This window comes from Halichoeres trimaculatus, unplaced genomic scaffold (assembly GCF_033239565.1).
Source record: "Halichoeres trimaculatus isolate MK-OKI-2021-1 unplaced genomic scaffold, fHalTri1.1 fHalTri1_scaffold_10, whole genome shotgun sequence".
Taxonomy (NCBI): Eukaryota; Metazoa; Chordata; class Actinopteri; order Labriformes; family Labridae; genus Halichoeres; species Halichoeres trimaculatus.
Genome location: NW_027437187.1, coordinates 23,533,108 through 23,558,522, shown reverse-complemented (window position 1 = coordinate 23,558,522; position 25,415 = coordinate 23,533,108). Strand labels below are relative to the sequence as shown.

Here is a 25,415-nt window from a genome sequence, read left to right as displayed (position 1 = left end):
AACTGAAAAACTCCATGGTTTACCAAAAGTACATAACCGTGGATATGTCATATTTATCACTTTATATTTATTTGACTTTGTGGTAATGTGTGTCGAATCACTCAGGCAGCTACCGCGGAAGACTGTCGCACAGTGTAACGTCATACTGTCGCCTGTGAGGGTTTGTATTGGAGAGCGGGGTCAACGGAAGACCTGTTCATGCTACCGGTGAGCATTACAGAAAACACTCCGAAATTGTCTCATACATCCAAACTAGTCTCGTTTAGACTGAAACAGCTATTCCTGTATCCGAGGGTTAGCCGTTAGCAGGATGGCATGAGCTCTGGTCGTGACGTAAAAAAATAAGGACTCCCACAGTCTACACCTCGAAATCAGTTTGTCGTTAGCGTGTTAACTCCTAGAAATGATTTACCAGTTATATAGCTCCTCATCGGAGTGACACAGAGGTTGTATGCTATACAATTTCTTGCGTTCTCAATACCAATCGCTTTCCAATAGTTCACAACTTTGATTTTTAGTGTACTGCTCTGAAACTGGGCAGCTACCATGACTATTAAAGAGAAGACGAAAGACAATCTAAGGCAGTTTGATATTGGGAACAAGTTGCCTCCTTTGCCGGTTCTGCCAAGAGCCTCGGTTCTGATCCCACTCTTTGTAAGGAATGGACAGCTTTACACCTTGTTGACCCTGCGTTCAAAAGAGGTAATCCGAATAGATCTCATCTGAGAATGAGAATCATACGTTACTTCTCTGTTGTCTAATTTAACTCCTTCATTTTGTGTCTTTAGCTGAGGACCAGTGCAGGTGAAGTTTGTTTTCCAGGTGGGAAAAGAGACCCCAGTGACAAGGATGATATTGACACAGCTTTGAGAGAGGCAGAGGAGGAGATAGGTCTGCACCCCGATGATGTTGAGGTGGTCTGTACACTGTTCCCTATTATCAATAAGGTAGGGGCAAAAATATCAACCCAATACACAAGACTGTGAGCTGCTTGGAGTCCATTCAAGTCTGAAGTTTACATTCTAATTCTTTTCTTTTGACAGAGCGGTTTGTTGGTGACCCCAGTGGTCAGCTTCATTGAGGAGTCCTTTCGCCCCAGTCCAAACCCTGCTGAAGTTAGTGCAGTGTTCACAGTTCCTCTGGACTTCTTTATCAAGAAGGAGAGCCACCGTGCTGCTCATAATGCTCCTTGGACAGCAGGACCAGTGCACTTTTTTCATTATAAGGACCCTGAATCAGAAAACCAGTTTCACATATGGGGCCTGACTGCTGCGCTGGCTATAATAGTTGCAGCTTGTGCTCTCAGGAGGGACCCTGAGTTTGATGTTGGATTTAGCACAGAGGACCCCTCATCTTTCTTCCAACAGATGCTTTACAGAAGACTCAGTAAACTATGACTTGTTAGCAGGGTATATGATGAAATCCTGAGGTTAAATTCAATACCTTTTTAAGACTTTTTAAAAAACCTTTCAAAAAGTTTAAAGACTTTTCTCAGGAGTCTTGAAAAACTCTTATGATCTAGAGAGAAATATTTTGAGATGGTAAAGATTTTTCTAGATCCTCTCGTGGTCTGTGATGAGTGTGACGGTTAGAATGATCGTCCAATCACCTGGTGTGGTTATTTTTGAAGGTTCAGACCCTGAAAACATTTTCCAAACAGATGAACTATTTCTGTGGCGGATATATGGAACTGTCTGTCTGGCGTGTTAGGTTAGTTTGTAACAGATACAAGGAGGAAAATAAATATTCATGGATACGTTTGGAGTCAAAGCTTGAATACCAATAAAATTTAATACCTCATAACATTAGAATTAAGACTTTTTAATACTTTTTTAGGGCCTTAATTTTCCCACAACTGATTTATCAATTTTTAATACTTTTTAAGACCCCGCAGACACCCCGTGTCAGGCTCTTAGTACCTGAAAATATGTTTCTTAGAAATTTATTGATAATTTATTACAGTCACTGTGAAAATGTAGGTGCAATGTGAAACTTCATTAAAATTGAAACTTTAATCAAGTGTGTTGTAAAATGTAGGGGAAGACAAAAGGCAACTATGGATGCTTAGATTTTTTTTATTAATTCATTTAATGTAGCAGCAGGATTACAGATATAAACAAAAGAGTATACAAATGTCCAGACCAAGGCAAAGTACATGTAAATAATAAATCAGATGTATAACACACTAGGGTTGACCTTTAGTCCGACTGCAGGGTCTTAAGGCTAGATACTTAAGCTCAAGCTACACAGAATGGACCTAACTGAACTGTTGGAGGATGTGAAATAGAAAGCAAACTATGAAAAGTGAGCAAACTGATTACACACAAGATAAAGCTCACACTATTGGCAATTAACAGTTAATTCTTAATGGTTGCTCCTTTTGATCAAACATTTCACAGCAACAATAGTAATGTTGACAAGCACATCAACACAAGAAAGCTCTCCATTAAAACAATCTCCTCGGTCTCGTCCCTTTTACCTCACATGTACAATCTCATGAGGCATTAAAACATTTTCAACAAAAAATGAACAAATTGTTGGTGAAGCTGCACAATATAATGTTTGTGATATTTCATGATGGTTTTATGAATACAAAGTGTTGAATGGGCTATGGTAATGGTTGTGTTTGAAAATAATCTTACATTTCAAAATCACTGAATGTATCTGGATCTTAAACAGTCCAAAACAGAAAAGGACAAGGAGCCAAATAGCAATGACACAAAAGGGACACCAGTAAACACAGGAGATTAACAGTAAAGTTATCAAGGCACACAGAGTTCTGTTGAAAGCATCACAATTGAAATTCAAGATACCCCTGCAGTATACTTCACATTTAAATATAAATGGATATTCAATTACATTACTGAAGGACAAAACTGATATTGTTGTATAGATTTGTGTGCTATCTTCACCATTAAATTCATGTTCCACGTGTTTTTCTAAGTGGAAGTGGCTATTTGGAGAGTCAGACTGAGCATCCTGGACTTGCTCAAAATGAAACAACTTGAACATGACATTACACCACAATCCACCACAAAACAATCTGACAAATGTACAGTGATACAATTGACAGCTGGTGCCACACCATGATTCCCCTCTGCCTTGAAACATGTCCTTGAAAACTGTAATTGGTCCGATGTTAGATGTAGAGCAAGCTCTATGTCCACACCATGAGGTAAAATTTACATTCATGAAACTGAAGTCACAGGTTGGCTTTCTGTATTGGTATGACTTTAAGAGGCTTTGCTGTTCCACACTTCTCCTGCATCATTGTGTGCTCTTAAACTCCCCCGATCGAGAGGAATGGAATGCTTGGAAACATCACTACTGCGCGCTAAACCTGACCTACAGTTAATGGATAAGTCAAAGTGCCATTTGAGATGCATGACATTAAAAATAAAGTAAAACCAAAGCAAACATACACACACACACACGCACAGATGTAAGAAGGAAACCCATGTACTACGCTACACAGGTTGGGTAAAAGTAATGTTAAAACAATAGAACTCATGTTCCAACATTTTTGCTCAATGTTCACTTGATGACATTTCTAAACTCAGTCATACACTCGACAATGCAACCTGCGCTTCATTTCATGAAAACAAAACAGCAATGATATTATGTGCTATGAGCATAAACCAAAGTTTAGTCTTACAAAAATACTCTACATTTGATACATGGATACAAAATTCTAAAAAAGATAAGTTACTTTAAAATGGATCACTAAGAGCTGCAGGACAAAATAGCATGACTATGAAAATGTAAACAAATGTGTATGAGCAAAGCTATTCTAACATTTGAATTATTCTCAAAATTGGCTTTTTGATTGTGCCAAATTGGATTCTGTTGTGGATATGGAAAGTACGTCAGTGTCTTTTTTGCCTCAAAAATAGAGTAAATGTAATGAACAATATCAAATTGGTGGAAATGTTAGAGAATGAACTGATCCATGAAACAAAGTACCGTACATATCTTTTATAAATCTTGTACTGAAAACAACATGCTGAAATGCTATTCATATAAGAGCTGCATAATTTAAACGAGTAAGTACAAATGAGTAAACATTATGAGGGCATTTGATAGGACAAGAATGAGACAAAATGACGGTGGTTCACAACAGGAGCTTTGGTATGCCTGGGTGCTCTCAAGTCTGACCCCGCAACAACAGCCAGCTCTCTAGACTCAACTCTGCCTCCAAACTAACAAATAATGTCAGTGCTATTGATATACCAGTAGAAACTGTTATGTACTAACATCACATCAGAAGTGCCCATCACTCCTGTACATAGCACCATGGATAGATCAAAATGGCGGCCTCTATGTAACAGAGATTTCTTAAACCAGTAAGTCCCCTGTTCACAACACAAGGGACAGGTACTGGATGCCAACTTCACATGGTGCCAGCCTGCACACGGTACCAACACTGAGACAAAAACTTAAATATTTAACACAACACAAGGTAAAACAGTCTCAAGTGACAGATTGAACAGCAAATAGTACAAATAGCAATACAATGAATATCCTTCATCTTAATTCACAAACTAAATGAACCAATGTTTCAGGTGTTTTGTTATTGTGTAACACACACAGGCCTACTAACCACTCCAACACTGAAAAATGACAATGCTTTAGTGGGAATGGCTGTTTTTTTTTTTTTTGTAGTTTTGTTTTTTTGACAGACTTGACTGGACCACTGAGGCTGAATACAAAAAGGAATTTAACAGTGAGCAGACATTTTATACAAAGTTGTCCTAAACTTCAAAAATATTTAGACATGACAAAATGTAAAAATGCTTTGTTAGGCTGTATTAACCTTTACAAATATGACTGCTTTATGATTTCTATTTTGTCTTTTTTTAACTGGACATTTCCAAGTACAAATCAGCTGGGTCAGTAGAGAGCTGTGGACGGATATAAGGATTAGCTAGAGGTTATAAAGTGCTTGAGATAAAATGTTTATAAAACCACACGACACTCCTTTTCACTAGTGGAAAGTTACTTCCTAACCACATTAATTTGGTAAAAGTTACCAACTTCTCCAAAGAAAAAATAAAGATTCACACACAACATACAGTTGAAAGTTACTTAGAATTTCACCAAGAAGGCTCCTGAACCCCTGGTGGTGAGAACTGACTGTATGGAAACAATAGAAGGTGCCAAAATAAAAGGCCAAGTCACATTATTCACAGGTTGAATTTCATTTGTGTGTGTGTGAAATAGTCCCAACTCTTTTTGCATATGAAGTAAACCTGTATTACATAAACTAATTCATACTAAACCTTATTCTGGTATGTGGGCATATTCATTTTTTTTGTTTTTGTGTGCATGACCATTTAATTCATCCCCTTAAACATTCTACAAATGTATTTAATTTACTCTTGGAGTATATTATAGTCAGATTTTTGACATACACATAATATGTTAATATTTTACATTTTCAATTTATCTTTTGAGTTGTTGTGACATTATTTCATCCCTGTTTTTACTCCAGGTAAATGCCCTCTATTTCAACTGTTTCTCCAAACAGGCAGAAACACACCTCACAGACTCTGTCTCTTTAAAAAAAGTAAAGGCTCAGAGTTTTCACATCCAACAAATGAGATTCAGCCAGTATCTGACACTTCAGGACTGTAATTCACTGCATGGCTGTCTGTTTCTATTAACTCTTCCCCCTCTTACTGGCTCACCTCCATCACATTACGTTACTCCTTATATCCTATTCTTTACATTCTTCATTCCTTTCCAGTTTATGCACCAAACCTGCTGGATATTTCATCAGCATTTTCATCTCTTAGGCTCATTTATTACAATAAAAAACACTGCATCCTCAGACTGATGGATAAAACAGTTATTACAGGCCTATCAGATCCTGCAAGAGGGCTGAAAACAAAGATGGAGTCAAGAGGTCATAGGCGTATTATTTCTATGATTAATCCATTAGAAGAAGAGATCAAATTTGGGTTAATATGTGAGAGGGGCTTCTAATTATTTCATATTTAATTGGTAAGTTTTGTGAAATTGGCACAAAACGCTGTTGTAGGATGTCTAACTTTTAGCTACATATCACTCACTCTTTACAGTGCCCACAAGGTCCAAACACTTACAACTGCTTCTGCAGGCTCTCCAGCAGGTCCTCATTTTATCCGTATTGGAGGAGGCAGATACTGATGCCTGCAGCTGACTCAGAAACCTCCATCTGTAGATTTTTCTGCGCTGGAGTCAGCAGACTTGTTTCTAAGGTTGTCAGGCCACAGAGCCATGGGTCAGTCTATTTTGTATTTTGGAGACTACTCTGCATGACGTTCTCTAGACTAGATTGCATGTGTGCCTGAAGGGTGTTCTGTAGGCTGCCGTGCATGGTGACGGGCATTGTGGAGGCGTTTTGAGACATGGGTTGCTCCAACAGAGGCTGCATGTGAGTGGAGTTCTGGGGCTGGCCCGGAGCTGGCAGGGCGGGTCCAGAGGAGTTAAGCAGCTGGGGCGAGTCTGGGAGGAAAACATAGAAGCATCGTCAGCTTTTACCTGAACAACTCTACAAGAAAGCCGTGGCAGAAATGCGCTTTCAAGTCTAAAATTAAGGACTCAACACAGTGACTTAACTCTATCATACTAAAGAGATTAGGTGAAGAGACAGATATCCTCTTACCATTCTGGATGCCAAACACAAACAGGTTAGTCTGTCCTTGTGGAGCCACATTTCCTCCAACAGTTGTCTGGAAAAGCTGCTCTGGAGGCTGCTGGCCGGGGTTGGCTACTACACCCACACCACCCTGTACCACAAAGATGGTTGTGCCAGGGGCTGGAGGCGGATTGTTGAGCTCCTGTGCGCCAATTGGATTCTGCAGGCCAGACAGAGATGCCTGTGGCAGGAAAAGGTCCACTGGCTGACTGCTCGGGATGCTGCTGGAACTTGGACCCACTTGCATTGGCTGCTGCTCCTGAAACAGGCTCTGCTGCTGGCTCTCAGCAGATGTTGGGTTACTGTTTGAGGAGCTCTGGTCTTGGAAGGACATGGGCTCTGCCGGCTCAGGCTGTGGGATTCCAACACTAATGCTGCCAATAGGGGGCGGGCCCCCTGTCTGAGTGCTAAAGAGAATAGTTGGGGGGATGGCCTGGGGGTTCAGATCCGACGTGCAGAGAAGCAGGCTAGTCTGCTGGGGTTGTGAGAGCTGGTTCTGTGGGACAGGGTTTGTCTGTGAGTGGTTTGGTATACTTTGGAATAAGGAGCCCTGCTGGCCCATTGAAAGCTGTGGCGGCTGTTGTTGGTTCTGCTGAGGAGACTGCTGCTGCTCCATAGGGGTACTCTGTTGCTGCAATTGGGAAAGTTGTGGTGGTGGTTGGTTCTGAAATAATGTGACAGACTGAGGCTGACTGGACGTCTCCATGGAGGAGATGAAGGCCAGCTGCTGCTGCTGTTGCTGCTGCTGCTGTTGTTGGGGCTGAGGGTTTGGGGACAGGAACAGGGTTGAGCCTGTGGACTGCTGCTCTGAATTCAGACTGCCACCAGTCAGAACTGTTAGTGTGTTCTGGAGCAATGCTGCCTGTACCTGCTGCTGGGAGCCCTGTGTCTCAGCTAGAGGCCTGGGTGACTGGAAGAGCTGTTGTGGGGGTGACGTGTGGGACGGGGGCTGTGTTGGGAAACTGGTTTGGATGGTGAGCAGATCTCCAGCCTGCTGCAGGAGAGACACCGGTTGCTGGACTTGAGAGGAGGAGTGAATCTGGGGTTGCAGTAACTCTGCTTGAAGTTGTTGCTGTAAGTTTTCTAGGACCTGTTGCTCCTGCAGTTGTTGTTGCTGTTGTAGGTTGCTCAAAGCTTGATTTTGCTGCTGTTGCTGCTGCTGCTGTAGCTGATGTTGTTGTTGTAAATTGTTAAGTATCTGATTTTGTTGTTGCTGGTCCTGGAGCTGGATGTTGTTAAGGACTTGCTGTTGCTGATTTTGTTGCAACTGTTGTTGCTGCTGTTGAATATTCTCAATGATTTGCTGTTGGTCCTGTGGCTGAAGAATTATTTGTTGCTGGAGCTGCATGTTGCCGAGAACTTGCTGCTGCTGTTGCTGTAGTTGTTGCTGCTGCTGTTGATGTTGAAGGTTACCAAGAATTTGCTGTTGCTGCTGCAGTTGTTGGTGCTGTTGAAACTGTTGCTGAATTTGCTGTTGTTGCTGCTGTTGTTGTAACTGTTGCTGCTGTTGTATCTGTAGTTGTTGCTGCGTGGACAGTGGATTATCAGAGGTTCCCAGTCGGAGGCTGTTCATGTTCTCTTGAACGTGCTGCTGGAGGGAGTCTGCAGAGAGCGTGGGGCTGTACAGCACCGAGTTGAGCTGCTGCTGGGCTACGGCTGCCTCCAACACCTGCTGGAACGTGGTATTACCTCCAGCCTGAAGCTCTCTCACTGCCCTCTCCAGCTCGGCCACTCCCTCCTGGGGGAACAGGGAAACCTGGGAAACCTGGGACTGTTGTGGTTGTGGTTGAGAGGGAGTGGTCATCTGAGGCATGGCCACAACTACAACCCCTCCACTGTTCGTTGAACTCTCAGGAGGAAGGCTGTCCTGGGGGTCTCTGAGGAACTGCTGGGGTACTTCTGCAGTCACTGGTGGGATTGTGGTATCTCCTGCCACTGGGAAGGAGGCAGTGGGGGCAATTTCTTGCTTTTGAATGGTGCTCAGAGACTCTAGGCTTGGAAAGACAGGGGGTGCATGTGGAAGCTCCACATCTTCAGGTTGGAGGGGCATCGGACTCTGGAAGGACTCTCCACCTGGATGAGGACTCGAGCTGAGTTCCAGGGTCTGCTGCACTGAGACGAGGGGGTCAGGGGATGGCTGCGAAAAGAAAAAAACACAAAATATTACCTACAACACATCTGTATTTTTGTTATTTTGATTCCTTATTCTCATTAATTAAGGGCTTACCTTGAAGACATCTGTCTGTTGTGTGTTGCTCGACACTTCCATTGGCGTGTCCTCCTGACGTTTGCACGGCTGACCGGAGCAGTCCGCTCGCTCAGATGATTTGATCTGGCCATCAAATACACACGTCTCAACGAGGGAGGGCTGTTCTGTTTTTACTGTTCGCACATTTAAGTTGTCAGCTAAGGATGAGACAAGAAACACAGATTAGTGCTTTGAACACTCTTTGAACAGCCTATGAAGTGGGGTATATTTCTTTATCAACAGCATATGTTTGCTGATTTTCAACACCATAAAGACTTCTTTTCTCTCAGGGTTTTTAAAGAGAATATGTGTTGAAAATTGAGATCTGATCACACCCTCTCAGTTACATCTTCTTCCTCCTGTGTCTTAGTTATGGTCATAACTAATAACTGCCATCACATCCAGTAAAACTGAGTTACGTGTAGTATTAAAGCACTAAAAATCAACAATGGAGGCACGCAGGAACAGCTGTTTATGGTTTCTGTGCTTACTATAATAACATTTAATGAATTCACATTGGACTCACGACTGCAGAGCAGGCAGCGCTCATGTAAAGTCAACAAAACTTGCAGCTTCAGGCATCAACATCTTTCCCTTATTCCTTTTCTCTAAATGCATCAAAAGTAGACACACAAGCATCTAAGAGTAGTCCAACTTCAACAGGAAGGCAGGGTCTGATGCAGATTAGGCTGTTTCTATGTGTGGAGTAATATCACAGCAGAAATACAGAGGCACAGATCAGCAGTGGATTTAAACCCGACGGGACAAAATTTTAGCTTCCGGGAAATAAAGTCTTAGGTGTCATTACATTTGCAGGCTGCACCTGCGCTGGTGGTTGTACCTTGATCTGGAGTGTAGGTGAAGGGCTGAGCGTCATGTGATCTACCAGCATTGGTCATCACAATGATTCCCACAGAAACTGGAGAAGTGATTGACTGGTTGTGGAAGGGTGGGACTGTCACAATCAAATGGTTCTGTGAAAACATGTATATCAATACTCCATGAAAGTTCAATACAATACAATATTGCTGGTTTGATACAGCAGTGAGAGAAACAGAATACACAGAATATTGCAGCATTTACCTGATGGAAAAGGTCCATGTCAATATTTGCCTCAGCTTGCCAGGAATTATCATCTGCAATTCAAAATTTTTTATATAATCACAACTCCAAAAACACTGGGAAAAATGTAGATAACTGATTTGACAGCTAGTAAATTCTTCAAACCGTATTTTTAATTGATAGTAGTGCAAAGAGAACAAATGGAATGTGAAATTGTATGTTTGGTAAAACATCTCCCATCTACGTTAACTTACAAAAGGTTCAGAATGTAACTTGGTATAAAAACAGTGCCCCACAGATAGGCCGAGTCACTCTGGGGTAAAGATTGAAAAACAATAACCCCTCTGTAAGAAACTGTGTATATCGGATGTTACCTTTAGACACCTGTATCAAAATACAGGACAACCCCAAGGTGAGTATTGTACCTGAAATGTTCTCCTGAAATAGTACTTTGGTTCCTTTCAGGAAGTTCTTTCCGATGATGAAAACTTCCTCTCCTCCTTTCACTGTGCAGCTGTGCAGACTCTTTTTCAGGATCTCTGGTACCCCTGCTGGCTGAGCTGAGGAACGACAGTAGTAGAAGGATCAGAAGTCACATGATATTCACACCAGTGTTTAAAAAAAAAGCCCATCAGACTACAGAACTTGTTCCAGTTTATGTTGCAGTTTATGTTGTGTCTGAACTACTCACTGCAGAGGATGGGTGATGAGGGGACTTGTAGAGTAAGGACTGATCCATCAGGTTGGGGGATGCTGACTCTGAAGGCCAGTCTGGCACGTGTGCTCTTTTTCTTGGACCCTGCCACACCAATACGGGCCTCCACATCTGCATTACGTAGCTTCAATATTCCTACACAGTCCACCCTATAGAAACAACATAGGATTTGAACAACATGACAAGCTCACTAAATATTTGTAGAACATCAGTACAGTGTAAGCATTAATTGAATTGAATGGAATATGCTCTTACGCGAGTGTCATGTCATTGCTGGGCTCCAGAGGGATCTCAATAACAGTCGTGCCCTCTATGTCCACCTCCTTGCATGCTGTGGTGTTGCGTCCTGTCACTCTGCATGCCTGGTAGAAACCATGTGGCTTCACTCTGCCTGCGTCATTCGCCACAAACACCTGCAGCACAACCGGTTCACTCACGCCTTCCAACTAAGGACACAAAAAAGAGAAAATGTGTAAATAACTTGGTCATCACAAAAAAAGGAAAAACAAATTAAAGAACTACCTCAAAATGAATTCGAAATACTTGCAGTGTTGCTTTTTTTTACCCAGGCATCAGGGTTAATCAACTGAGGTGCAATAACATTTGCAAATACTAACCAAATTTGCTTAGGGAAGTTTTGCTGTTTTGAGTTACATTCTTTCTTTTTTTACTTTGCAATCGTCAACAACAGCCACAGCTTTATTTCCTGACCAGTCTCAGTGAAGCTGTGAGGGTTTAAGTTTATTATTCAGGGATTCAGAGCAGCCTTTATTGTCTTGCTTCTCTGAACAAAGACATTAGTCCCTGCTGATATATACTTCAAAAAGGATCTTGTTTCAAATTGTTTCTCTTCTAAACTAAGTATATTGAAAAACTGAATCATGCTATAAATAGCAGATGATTCGGAGTAAAGTACAGCTTTTGTAAGAGTTCCTATGTCTATGGGGATTTGTTATGGCTTCTAATGTGTCTGAACTGGCATGAGATTGGATGCAGACCCTAAACCTTAAGTCCTGAGTGATTTGGGCCTCGTCAGTCTGTTTTTAACATGGTTTAAGTATTTATCTTGCGTTAAGAACAGACAGGAGGTGGTCTTGTCAAACCTTGACAGTGGGGAATCCCTGTTGAGTGCGGTCTTTCACAGACCCCCTGCTGCCCTCAGTCAGATAACGTGCTCTGTGCTGGGTCTCCGGCTGCACTAGGATTTTCAGCTCTTTCCCATCACTCCTTTGGGGGAAGTGTGTGGACAGCGATCCGCTCTTCACAGCGGTCCCTGACTCAAGAGAGCTGCAGAGTAACAGAAATTGCACAATGACAAATATGACGTCCAGAAAATTAAATGGCTGCAGGCAGCACTCCAGAAGACATCTTTACTGTATAAAAGAAAACAAAGTGACAGATTCTGCATATGATAATGGTGACCCCACCTGGAACCTGTCTTGTCTGTGCTCAGCTGGGACAGGACGAAGTGAGGGGCCTTGGCACTGTCAGCGTCAAACACATCCATGCTGTCCTCTGGATTAGCAGGCTTAGGCCCAGGCCGCTGGCGAGGAGTGCGCTTTCTTGACTTGCGCGGCACCTCAGTGTTGTCATTGTAGGAGATGGAGCTGATCAAGCTGAAGTTCGAGAGGGAATCATCGGCCCATATACTGCTGCTGTGCTCTGAGTCTGGACCTGTTGGAGCGGACACTGTGGGCTCCTCCTGGCACGACATCTGGCTGTCATCGAAAAGGTCTTCAGGTGGCGGGGATATGCTCAACACAGGCCTTCGTTTTGATGGGGTACTCTGAGGCTGCTGCACTCCTAGCCCTGACAACACTCCTGAACCCAAGTCCCCTGCTGCACTGTTTGTTCCACTGTTGCCTCTGCTGGAGGCTGATGCAGCACCCTCCATACCTTGTATCTCTGAAGCTCCAGCTCCATCCATCCCAGAGGAGTGGGGATGCTGGGAAACCTTGAGATGGTCTGAGGATGAGGTAGAGGAGCCAGTGGCTGGGACTCCCATGGCCAGGGAGGAGGCAGAGGGGCTGGATGTGGAGGTGGCATCTGTGGTATATATACAGATAAATAAGTTAGCACAGATGTTCAGCACAATGCAGGCTAGCAGTCCCATTCAAGCAGCTGAATTTGTGCATGATTTGTATTGATTTCCCCTCTTCCCAACTCTAATTTCAACATACTGTTGTGGGTTATATGCTCTCACTGTGCATGCGAGAGCTGTCAAGCATTGATTAAATATTCTGAAGTTAAAGTTGAGAAGGGTACTTCAGGTCCCACAATCTTTTGATTCCTACATATCCTTTCTCAATTAAAATCAATGTGACAAAACTGACATGCTTTGTTTACAAAAACAAAAGCAAGCTACAAATTGTAACATACACATTGCCAGAAAGAAACAGAACAAAATCTGGTCAAACTTTCTTGTACAGCCAAATTTGCAAGCTGGTAATGTGGCGCCAAATCAAATTTGCCAGGGTTACAGTACAGTTTATGCAATGTGCATTCAGTAGTAAAACAGTAGTTTGCGCATGCCAATTGGAAGATTTGGTTGGGACTGAGCGTAGCCATGGAGACAGAATAAACAAGCCTCTGACCTATGGAGCAGTGAACTGCAGACCATTTTATATGCAGACACTCCCTGCCTCAGAGGGAACTTCCTGCAATAAAAACGAGACAGCCAATGAGCAACAAGAGAGCTGATCATTCAAGATTCAACTTCTGTCAATCAGTAAATTGGATAGATTCAAACACTGAAGGAAGGGGTGACTTTTGGAGTTGATCATTTATAGACATTTTGAAGCAGGGTATTTGGTTAATGATGATCTGAAGGACATTACAGTAGTCATGCTTTTGATCTGCACTGCTTAGGGCCAGCTGGGCAAGCCTGGATAGTTAAAATGTAGCATTGACATGAGCCCTTTCTCCAACAGGAATGTTGACCATAAGGTTGCTCTCTAGATGAAGCTCAAGACTAGAATTCTTCTCGTTTACAGCTTTTGTTGGCTACCCTGAACCATGATCCAGGATCAGATCAGATCAGATTCCTGATTTGTGATGACATGACATCCTGAAATATGTTAAGGGAAATACCGCTTTCATGAAGACACAAACACTTCACGTTTTAAAGAAAACGTTAGCTGCTTTGAGACATGGAAGAGACCTGTTATTAGAGGACTGGCTTCTGCATATGTGTGCATTACCGGAACGGATATACGCATGGACAGTTTCTGCTGTCGGCACTTCTCATGTTCTATAAAACCACTGTGCAGATTTACTTTTTAAATAGGCATTATGAATATGTCTGACCACCAGCAGGAGATTTTTATGCTGCAATTTTTGATACTATTGCCTGGTCAGTCTTTATCTGAGGGTCTGATAAATCAAAATATGACCCTTGGTTTTTTTCTATTTTGACCCCTTGTTCCAGAAAACATCAATGATGCAGATAAAACTGGGGCACACAAGCATTTATAGACAGAAAGAGCCAAAAACCAAAACTGATGGCAAGAGAGCATGACCATAAACACAACTTGGTCAGCTTAAAGATTCCGGAGAACAGCCTAGTTTGAGACATTTTTTAATTTATATTTCTACAGGACTCAAAACATATCCTGAATTAGCTCTCTGCCTCTTGGACAGATTCAGATATATGTATTCTATTAATTATAGATTCTTTTGACATGATGTGATTTCTTTTAAATAAATGAATCTATGGTTTGGGGGTAATATGTTTTAAGTTCAAAACCCAAATAAGCCGTATTGTCTTGCACTTGTTTTTCTCACAATAGTCAGAACAAGATTTTAGTGACTCCTAACAAAGATGCTTGTGGGAGGTGGAGTATTAAAAAAGGGAAGAAGTACCGTTTCTTCAGTGTGGCTGCTTCAAGATAAAGATACCGAAACAATTATTTGAAAAGGACGCTCCGCTGCCGGGGTGCTTAAACTAATTCAGGCACTGAGACATATTACAGGTTAATAACATGATGGATGTCTAAGATCACTGCTTAAAAGACAAAATAGCAGTTGAAGTTTTGAGTTATCTCAACAACAGACCTACTTAAACCTATTTTTACTGTCTTAAAAGCCAAGTGAAAGAAAGCATTAAGCACAAGCATCACAGTGAAAAGTGCTGCAGAAAAAAAATGAGTGAAATGGGAGGAAACAAGCTATGTACACATGCTGTTAATGTAAAGTCAACTTTACTTGGAGCTACTAATCGGAGTAAAGCTACACGGCTAAATGAAACTGTGAATGACTATCAATCAGAGGTGGGCACAGTTTTGAAAAAAATACTTTGTGAATCCATTAAAAAACATGTTGGCTTTGACAACAGTAGATTTTTTTCAAAATAAATGGAAGTTAACACACGTTAAAATATGTTCAGTCTGATGTCTGCCCTCTCTTTTTGCTGAAACAGAAAATGTCCCCACACTACAAGTGCAGAAAAATTTAATCAAAGCACAAAGGTCTCATTTACCAAACCTGTGGGTACACATTCATATTTATGTTAAAAGGTGTGTACAAACGTTTGAAGCGCAAATCTAGGATTCATCAATATATTCTTCCTGTGAACGAAAATAAAACTCAGACCACGAGTACACCACACAAATGATGATGACCAACTTTCAAAACGTGAGCGCATACTCTTAACTGAACTAAATGCCTGACGTAAACTAATTTTAGTAAAAGAAAAAAGAATTTTAATAGAATTCAGTCATCAAAACTGTAAATTGACTAAATGTATTAAATAACCATGAAATTAATTGACTGTCAATTTAGAATTATTCTGACTCAATGATATAAGCAAGGTGGTTGGAACAGAATTAACTGGTACGCATGTGTCACAAATCTGATGATGATTTTGCGTACATGCTTATTTTATTTGTAGAGTAGGAACATTTCTTTGCCTTTATTAGTGAATGCTGCCCATTGTATCCATAAAGATCCACAGATTACTTCACATTCACAAAGCCATGTTGGGCTGTCTGAGATCCACTTTATCAATTACCAAGAGCAGGATTTTGATTTTTGTCTCAGTGGAAATCATTATAAGGGCAGATGCTCCTACTGATGAGAATTAGCTTTGAAAGAACCAAGTCTATGGCTCTTCATTGTGCTGTTTTGGCTAAAAAGAGCCAGCTCTAAGAGCCAAGTCATTCAAGACCAACACTGGCTTCCATCTCAGTGTGGATGCTGGTGATTATCATTTTTAAATGAATATCCACATTAAAAGTCAAGAAATGGCAATGTCGACAAAAATAAAGAGATTACTGAATGTGTGCCCAGCTCTGTGATTAAGCCATCGAAGCCTTGAGATTATTAATATTCACCTAATTTAGAGACTATAGCCCAAGTTAAGAGATGCATCTGAGGCCATAGTACCTGAGCTTTTTAAAATTTTTCTTTCTAGTTGGTCAGTTTAATAAAGAGGTAAAGGTTTCTTAATTACGTTTGTGTGTGTGTACAATTACACAAATGGGTTCCAAGCGAGCAAATTATTTTTCTGTTGTGCTGCTCTAGTAATAATTTTACACAACCATTTTAAAGTAGCCAACATGTTCATCAAACACGGACAGAGTCAAGCGAGCCATGAGTAGACTGAGAAAAAAATAAAAAGATGACACAGCAGATATTTAATAATTAGTGGTTTTCTTTAATATAGAACAACAACGGACGAACTGGCAACCCTTAAATATGTTATAACTCAGCACGAGACCAACAAGTCATCAAAAGCCCAACGTTAGAACCACCATAGTCTTGTACTAACGCCTGTAAGCCTTAAGACTTGCATGACAGCGCCATTCAACGTATAGTTTTGCTTAAATGTTAATAATGTGCTGCTGTGTTTAGTGTAAAACATTCACAAACACTCATTGTCTCAGAGTCTAGTGAAAAGGTGGAGTCACCCCTAGACACTGACACAAGGCCATATTGTTTTCTTTACCCTTACTGTCTTAGGGAATAGTTTGGCAAAGTGAAACTGATCCCAGATCATGGTTTTCATAACTCAGCAGGTAGCTCACCTGAGGCCAAGGCTGCAGAGGGGGGAGGTCCGGCCTCTCCCCCACTTGTTTGGCTCATGGTGGGCGGGTCTGTCTGGGTGGGCGGTGGCTGGAGCTGGAGCTCTTTAGGGAGGAGGTCATATACCGACTCTGTCATGGGGATGAACAGGAGACATACATGAGGAACAGAAAATACACAATTACACTAAACAAAAGAGATTTCAACGACTCACAAGTGGAAACCTGCTGTTAATTGACGCCTGTTGATATTTACATGTTTTTTACAAAATTTGTTTAGATTATTTTAAAGAGGACATAATGTTATCTACTTTGATGTTATCGTGTGATAATGTTTAAAGTTACAATTAAAGGCATTAACAGCCGAAAATGTGGGCTTTATATTCAAACTTTCAGACAAAATTTGCAGCTGCAATGTCCTTGTCAGAAAAGTCTACAGTCTCCCCAAAAACTTTATACTTTTCCCTCTCTCTTTATATATAAACTAGGGATGCACAATATTATCGGCACAATATCGGTATTGGCTGATAAAAGCTTAAAAACACGTTTATTGGTATCGGCAGATATGAAAGTTTCTGCCGATAGGCACAGCCGATAAGGTGCTATCCAGTTAGGATTATTATTATTTTCCATCTGAAAAATAAGCTCCTTAAATAAAATGTAACACTTCATTTATTTGCACTGCAGAGCTCTGTGTCTGTCACCAGGCTGTTACAGTAGCTCTAAAATAATCAAATGCAACTTGGTTATGTTTAAAAATGCATTGTACATTTAAAGTTCATGTGATCTAAAGAAATTATTTTTCTGTATTTCAATACTGAATGTCTTGAGTTTGAAAAAAATAATATATTTCTTATTTATGGGAAAATCAAATGTTTTTTGTCTTGTTTTATGTGTGTTTCTTAAACAAATAAGACCGTCACAATAAGAGTAACATATAAATTCAAGTACAGGATAGACTTAGCTTTCTTTACAGTGAAAAAAACAAACAAACTTGTGATTATCGGTATCGGTATCGGTATTGGCCAAAAGGGGTTTCGATATATCGGGATATCGGCAAAAATCCAATATCGTGCATCCCTAATATAAACATATTTGAATACACTCACACACGCAATTAGCAGTATGCACAATGCAAGAGGCAGGTTAAAGTCCCCAAAGAGCATTAAATTTAATGGTGGTAGACCCCAACATCACAGGTGCTAATGGCAGGATCCCAACACCATGTTCCATAAAGCAGCTTTCATGTTGCTTACTTTAAATTTTGATATCTATGAGCTTGTAACACCACCCTTTCCCCTATTTGATGACTAATAAGCTGATGAGAGCTGTTTATTCAGTTTATAATCTTCTAATAAAATGCCCATTTCTTAAGTAGAAAAAATGTTTTTCTTGCTCTTTTCTCAGTGACACTGTTACTGCTTGCTGTGTTTATTTATGCGGAGTACCCATGCATACAATTTGAATTTGTTGGATAGGGGTTTTCCAGAAAATTCCCCGGACATATGACATTCTGCACCTGCTTTGCCTTTATGGTGCCATTAGCCATAAGCCAATTTTTTGCAGTTGTGTATGTCGCTAACTTTACAACCAAATGGGCCGTACCATAACGGTATGTTATGACTAATCATCTTGTTTGTGTAGTGACTGGATGTGCATACGGACCCTGAAATGAAAACAAGATCAACACAAAAATGAGAGCTTAAGAGTGAGCGCTCAGCATCATCACAATGCATTCAATCTATAACCATATAACTGCAGAATCATAGTAATGTTGATATTGTGGGCCTTGTTGATGGATAAATCTGCAGTCAACATTCAGTTTAACTTGCTTTTGTGTTATCAGGGGCGTAATATCAAAGTATTCACTGTGTCTCACTCAGGTTGCTAAGTAGAAAAAAAGTGGGAAAAATGCAGAATAAGACTTAAACCAAACTTGTGTCTCATGAGTCACGATTAATGTTGTGTCCTCATATAATAGCATTCTGTTGTCAACACTAACACAACACCTGTGTCTTATGATAAATTAAATTAGCCTCCAAGGGGCCTCTTGTAACAAGACCCACAGAGACGCTCCTTGATATTTGATGACAGGATGATTCCAAGAAGCTATCTCCAACCTCTGCAGCTTCACTGAAGTAAAGCCTATTTGATGGCAGATAAACACTTGATTAGGTAGTCCAGTTGCTAAGAAACAGGCACCCATCAACACCCCTGACATGGATATTTCAGCTGTGCATTGGCGGCACTCAGCATGTGTAGTTGTCATCTGACACTCGGTTATGACTTAGCACCAGCAGAACAGTGAAACTGGTAAGACACATGATCTTGCACTTCTGTGACGTCAGTAATGCTGTTGACCTAGTGACAACAACACAAAGTCACCACAGTTCATACCAAGATCCACACAGTACTACAGCTCCCAGAAACAGGCAGCGTGCCTAGCACTTAAAGCTTCCAGACAGAAGCTGGCATCATTCTTTGCTGCTTAGCTCAAGTTAATCAATACTTATCTATAGCTCACTAAAACACACAAAAATAATGTATCAATCATGAAGCTTGGAGATACAGCCTCCTATACATGGAATATGTTTTTTTGTGTACAACATATCAATAATAATATTTCAAAACCATAGCTGTAATTTTAATTTTTATACACACAGAACAGAGTTGTTAAGAGTTCATTCTTAAAGTGTCTCTGAAAAAGTTCACAACCAGATCTGTAATACTGTGGAGTGAACTATCCCTTTAAACCAGATGTACCACAACAGTGTATTTACACAACCTTTAAAATAAACCAAACAGATCACCTCGAGGTGCCTTACAGAATAGTCTGCATAATAAACTTCAATAGGCGATACAAACAAATGTCAAAGTGTGGATGATACACCATATAACCATCCATGAGTGTAAATTGTGCTTTGTTCGTGAAGAGAGAAGGCCTTTGTGTAGGGCTGTATTACAGATTGAGTGCCAACCCGACGTGACCTCAGCCTCAGCTATTACCCCTTTCACACAGGAGGTGTGTGAATGATCCTTGCCTCCTGAATATGTGGTCCACCTGCCTGGAAAAAATTCATATGCAGTGAAGAGCATTCACATGTGGACCCAAGGTTTTCACTATTCACACACTCCTTGCAGCAGGGGGGGGGCTGGGGGGGACTGGCATATTCCTGCCAAAAAAAACACTCAATGTGAAGAAAGTTGTGCACACTCGCTAGACTGGGAGTCTTCTGAACCACGCTAGTCGGAGGGTCAAAAAGCAAAGACATGCCGACATGCAATGACCAGATCAAATGAGTCAATGGTGCATTAAACTATGTCACTGTGTTGACTCAGAAAGAAGCACAAGTCAGTCTCCCTGAGTAGTTGCAGGTCACTGAGTACAAGCACAGCAGCTCACTGTGTAGGTTTTGGTTTTCATTAGTTTATTAACAGATTTTAAAAGTGCAATTTAAACACATCCCATCTACTCTACACTTGAATATTTGATCAAATTTGCAACAGATCACCCAAGCTTAAAAGGGTATTTAGCCCACAAGAAGAATTTTCACAGAATTCATAACCTCTGGCAAAGTAATGGACTGTCTGCTGAGGTAGAATGCTTGATTGGGGAATTATATTGTGGCAGTATGGAATGATATACGAGAGATTTTTATAAAACTACCTTCAAAATAGGAAGCTGGTAGGTTCACACACAGATAGCAACACAATTTGTTGCTAATTTACTTGTTTGGGTATGTAAATAAATGTATATTTTGGATTTTGTAAAGTGTTTTGAATTGACTCACGTGCCAGACTTCCCAAGGAAAGGACAGTATGCAAAGCAGTGTCTGTCAACACAAACTATGGTGTGAGCGTGTGGCTATTGGAGTCAGTACTAAAACAAGACTTCTAATAACATGTTTTATAGAGTTTGAAACACATTCCAATTACAAAAAATCCAAACTTTAAAATGAAAGAGCCTATTGAGTTTAAAAAATTATTTGCGACATGAAAACAGCTGCATTATCAAAGCCCTTTCACTTTTCTCTCCTATTTTAGAGACAGAATGAGGAGCTTCTGGGACGCTACAAATCCTAGCAGTACACAAAAGACCAACACATCACATAAACACATTTGTGTTTAATAGAGAAAACGGTCTTTCTTTGAACCAAGCCCAGTGACTAATGCAGGAATGCTTCTAAAAGAGATACTTTGCTAAAAAATAAATAGACAGTCTTGGACGAGACAGAGCTCAGTTGTAAAAAGAAATTTGTTTCCCTCCTTGTTTTTCAGAGATAAATACTAGAGATATTTCTTAAAAAAAAAAAAAATGCTGGTGCACAGCTCTACAAGCCCAGGAACAAAAGGCTGCTACTTACTAGCCAGGCAGGGGGCAGACTGACTTTAACCTACTCTAAGAACAATTGAATTACCTCATCTCATAGTTATGCGCTGCTCATATTACACATGCCTTACACATTTTGCCAAATGGCAAGGCCATCAGTCCATTTTTCCTTTGCAGCTGGCTATGGACTAAGATAGAGGGGTGACAGATGAAAAGACAATTCATAGCGGTGATAGTTTTATTTTTTCCAGAAATATGTTTACTATGAATGTATCGCAGTGCCTAGTAATGGCTGCTTTGATGACACTCTTGAACACATAACGGTATGCTTAAGCCAAAATACAGACAAAGGAGCTACTCTCTACACTCTGACCACAAAGAATGCCCCTTTTGGCCACTTTCAGAATATCTCTGTTTACCTTAAAACTGAATTATTTCAGTAAGCTGGGTAAGGATTTGATTGTCTGTGAGCCTGCTTATAGAATTCAAACATCAATTCACCAGGTCAGTAGTTTTAACTCCTACCCAGGTTCTACCATGTATATTTAGTGTATTCCCTTGAAATACACACAACACACTTAATTGATTAAAATACAACCCTTTCAACAGTCAACCAACATCAAGCAGAAACAGTGGTCCAAAGTGCAATGAAAAACAGACACAACAAACAGAAATCACATGCATCTGCCAATAAAAGTTATAAAGAAGCATGTTTTTAAATTGACTGTTTTGAGGAAGGACATCCGTCTCATTCATCTCATGTGACTGACATAAACAGAGGCTAACCAATAAATTCACAATCATGATATCCTTATACATATTCCCTAACAACAAACTTTGCTTTCTCCCTCTTGTGTCAGATCACCAAATCTATGACTCGCTGTTTGATCTTTATTTATTCAGTCTATGAGATAACTGTCAAACATTTCTCTTTCATTATATCAGCTTTGTGGAGGTACGAGGTTCCTATGTGATAATAAAATTTAGGAACAGCAACATCAAATCTCAGTGTCAGTCTCAGACAAAAATTCAACAGCACACACCGATGCCTCGGTTCAAGTTTCCCACAAAGATATGAGATATTTTTCCTGTACTAACTGAAGCTACCAACTCTTTCTGGGATTGTAGTGAAACTAAAAACACATTACATTTCTGCTTGAGGCTAAGAAGGAAAACACTAGAGGTGTCGTCCCAGTCCGATATTGATATCGGATATCGGTCCGATATCAGCAAAAAAACAAGTATCTGTATCGTATTGGAATGCATCTAAAATCTCTGATATTAGCAGTTTCTGTTACCCATTGGTAACAGAAAAATGGGTCAGTTTTTCCTCATACCTTCTGTTGCTGACTACTGTTCTTTCTTTGAATAATATCACTTAATCAAGCCTTTTCTAACATGACAGACATACTACAAAATAAGTAATAAAAGTATGCATGTTTAATGCTGATATCGTATCGGATTAATATTGGTATCGGCCAATACTCAATGCTGCAGTATCTGTATCATATCGGAAGTGAAAATGTAATATCGGGACATCCCTAGAAAACACTGATAGCGCAAAGACAATAACCCTGATCAGACGACTTCTTATACAAATGTTCATGCTTACGTGAGAGTGAATGCTGTGGGTCACAATGAAAAAGTGTAGGAAAATTAGAAATGCAGAAGGAGCCTTTTTGTAATGCCAATCATGCAGCCTGAATAAAAGCTAAACAGCTTTACAGTTGCATCACTCAGCAAAGAAAGTGTCCAGGTGTTAAATATTTCCTGTTACTTCAAGCTATTTTCTGAGCAACATAACATCTTATAACTGAACAACCTTTTTTGTAATGGTGACAGATTTTTATTGTCAAATAAAAATAAGTTTCTTGAGTTAGAGTTTGGAGACTATTCAAATCCTCATATACTCTAAATAAGGCCACACAGATCTGCAAAGACCTGGCACACATGGCTGTTGTATTATTGTTACTACCACAAAAAGTGAGATTCAGCTATTGTAGGTAGCGAATGATACATCACATTGGATTTCAGGTTGGGGAAAAAAAAAGAGAATACTGAGCATGAATTTTTGCTAGCCAAAAAAAACTGACCTCCAGAACCCTACTCCTGTGCACTGTGTGATGTACTGTACATCTCCCTGCGGATCTTTAATGAACATGTCTACTACCTTGACCCCAACATGAGCACACACTTGGGTGACTGAGATATAAATAAACTGTCATCATGTGATACAGTTTGCCATATGGCAGACTCAACTGAACATTTCATGGTCACAGAGCAACACTTTCTGCTTGCTCATGAGCTCCCTAAACATTGTTCTTGGATGGGAAGTTGTCAATTAACCACAACTTACTGAAGTACGAACTACTTTTTTGATCAGGGGGCAATAATGCAGTAACAAGCTGTGCTTTCAAAGGGTATGTATTTTAGGTCACCACTTCGAATGTAATTCACATCAAAATCTGAAGCCATGAACTGCTGGTGATGAGTAAGTTGAAAGTTCCCTTTCAATTTACTCTCATATAAAGTACAATACATTGTTAGCAGCTAGACAACTAACTCACAGATTGAGTGCCACTGAAATCCTGAACAAATCTACAACACAACACAGAGGTTAATATAGTGGTTCCTAGAAGAAGCAGAAACGCCCTCCTAATAATAACAGTTGGCTGACACATGTCCAAAGCCTACTGCAGTTGGGATACATTTTGGCCGTAGTAACCCCAATCCTAGTGACCCCTTTCCCTGGCAGGGGTAACTCTATCCCTGAGCTTTGAGCTGCCAGCAATAGAATGCATTCCTTCTTTATAACACGAGTGGGCGAGGACGACAACTCTGGCATAGTCCATCAAAGAAACAACAACAACAAAGTAACGGTCACCTCACACCACTGAGCAAGGATCAAACACAAAATATGCTCTTTATGTTTTATTCCCCCCTCGCGCTAATAGTAGGCACGCACATTCATATCCGTTAGAATCCGATCAAGACTTTAGTTGGCTAAACCTCTGAACAATGTGGGGGCTGGAAAGAGAGCTCACATGGCCATTTCAAACTGGTAAATACTATGTACCTCACAATCCTAATCATTAGCCCACAAAGTCATGACATATCTAACAACATGGGCACAATCTCTTGAATCGTGATTAATAAAGCAACCACACGTATCTGGGTCTTACACACATGTGACATGGACAGCTAACCAACCAGGTACTCGCAAATGCACAAGCCAACTGAGGCTAACTAACTAAGCTAGCTGGGCTGGCTAACAGCAGAAAGCTAACTACTGCTAGCTAGCAGCTTAACACAGGCTATTAGCTCAGACATTCATCATGCTTTCCATGAAAACAAAGCAAAACGCATCAGTGCTGGTAAAATCACCCTTACCTAGGAAAATCTTACCTTTTGAGTATAGAGATTTAGGGGAATTAAGGTCGAGATCCGAGCTAAGGAGGGATACAAAATCAGAGGGCATCGCAGCGCTTCATCGAGGGGAGGGGACGCGGACACTCTTCAGAAGAAGCGAAAACGGCAGCGTTTGGCCAATAAATATTGCGTTTTACAAGCGGAATGCTTTAATAGATAGAGTTTACGATCCAAACTGTCTCGGGAAGACAAATCAGAACTTTCAGAATCATTAAAAAAAACCGTTAACCAGCACGTCTCACGTCACTGTGTGCCTTTGCTGAGAGGAGACACATTTCGTGCTACGTTGAGACGAACACACACAAACACACACACACTTGCCTACAGTTGGTCGGCCCACCTCCTAGCCCCTCCTCCCCCTACAGCCCAGGGGCATGCGCGCTAGCTGGGGTGAATTACAGGGGAGCCTTTACTGTAAGGTCTTGAGCAGTGGTGCTCAACCTTGTCCATTTCAAGAGCTACATGAATTATATATATATATATATATATATATATATATATATATATATATATATATATATATATATATATATATATATATATATATATATATATATATATATATATATATGTGTGTGTTTCCTGATAACAATTTGCATTACAAATCAGATAATTTGATATTAACTTAATGCAATCACAAATATTATTTAGGGTATGATAATAAAAGTATGTAACAGTTGGTAACAGCACACTGCTGACACTCACCACAGTCATTGACACTCTGACACTCACCACAGTCTACTCCATGAAATACAAGAGATATCAGGTAGTTATAGGGAAGGTCTGGGGTATCCCCGCCCATCTGTTTGGACTTCTTGTAAAACCATCCAAGAAATGTCACCTCCAACATTTTGGGAAATTGCTTTCAACAACGACAAAAGAGAAAGCTTGGTATATCTCTTCAACACTTGTGGTAGACTTGCTATGTTTTT

The 25,415-nt window shown here is 40.5% G+C and overlaps 2 protein-coding genes across 3 annotated transcripts; one reads left to right on the top strand and one right to left on the bottom strand.

Annotated features, from left to right (window-relative positions):
• The first annotated feature begins 123 nt into the window (after positions 1-123).
• nudt7 (nudix (nucleoside diphosphate linked moiety X)-type motif 7) lies at positions 124-1,976 on the top strand. 2 transcript variants are annotated; one of them, XM_074676965.1, is made up of 4 exons: positions 124-207; positions 519-702; positions 789-947; positions 1,044-1,976. In XM_074676965.1, the coding sequence occupies exons 2-4, from the start codon at positions 547-549 to the stop codon at positions 1,395-1,397; spliced, it is 669 nt and encodes a 222-aa protein (XP_074533066.1). In that variant the 5' UTR covers positions 124-207; positions 519-546; the 3' UTR covers positions 1,398-1,976. The 2 variants fall into 2 exon arrangements, with proteins under 2 accessions (XP_074533066.1, XP_074533065.1); XM_074676964.1 differs by having other exon boundaries at positions 126-702.
• A 3,287-nt stretch (positions 1,977-5,263) lies between these two features.
• On the bottom strand, positions 5,264-24,776 carry nfat5a (nuclear factor of activated T cells 5a). Its single transcript, XM_074676963.1, has 12 exons — positions 24,460-24,776; positions 16,728-16,856; positions 12,132-12,750; positions 11,808-11,991; positions 10,960-11,150; positions 10,681-10,853; positions 10,415-10,549; positions 10,011-10,063; positions 9,769-9,901; positions 8,907-9,085; positions 6,647-8,816; positions 5,264-6,486 (listed from the first exon to the last, which is right to left on the bottom strand). Exons 1-12 carry the CDS (start codon positions 24,530-24,532, stop codon positions 6,269-6,271), a joined length of 4,257 nt encoding a protein of 1,418 aa, XP_074533064.1. The 5' UTR covers positions 24,533-24,776; the 3' UTR covers positions 5,264-6,268.
• Positions 24,777-25,415: the final 639 nt, after the last annotated feature.

What these genes read in the sequence shown, in the direction of transcription:
- nudt7 (XM_074676965.1), top strand. Translation starts at nt 547, where the DNA reads ATGACTATTAAAGAGAAGACGAAAGACAATCTAAGGCAGTTTGATATT. An exon ending in TGACCCTGCGTTCAAAAGAG is followed by an intron (nt 703 to 788) that starts GTAATCCGAATA and finishes TTGTGTCTTTAG; the next exon opens with CTGAGGACCAGTGCAGGTGA. An exon ending in TGTTCCCTATTATCAATAAG is followed by an intron (nt 948 to 1,043) that starts GTAGGGGCAAAA and finishes TTCTTTTGACAG; the next exon opens with AGCGGTTTGTTGGTGACCCC.
- nfat5a (XM_074676963.1), bottom strand. Translation starts at nt 24,532, where the DNA reads ATGCCCTCTGATTTTGTATCCCTCCTTAGCTCGGATCTCGACCTTAAT. An exon ending in AGCAATGACATGACACTCGC is followed by an intron (nt 10,854 to 10,959) that starts GTAAGAGCATAT and finishes TTGTTTCTATAG; the next exon opens with GGTGGACTGTGTAGGAATAT. An exon ending in TGTGTTTGGCATCCAGAATG is followed by an intron (nt 6,487 to 6,646) that starts GTAAGAGGATAT and finishes TTTTCCTCCCAG; the next exon opens with ACTCGCCCCAGCTGCTTAAC.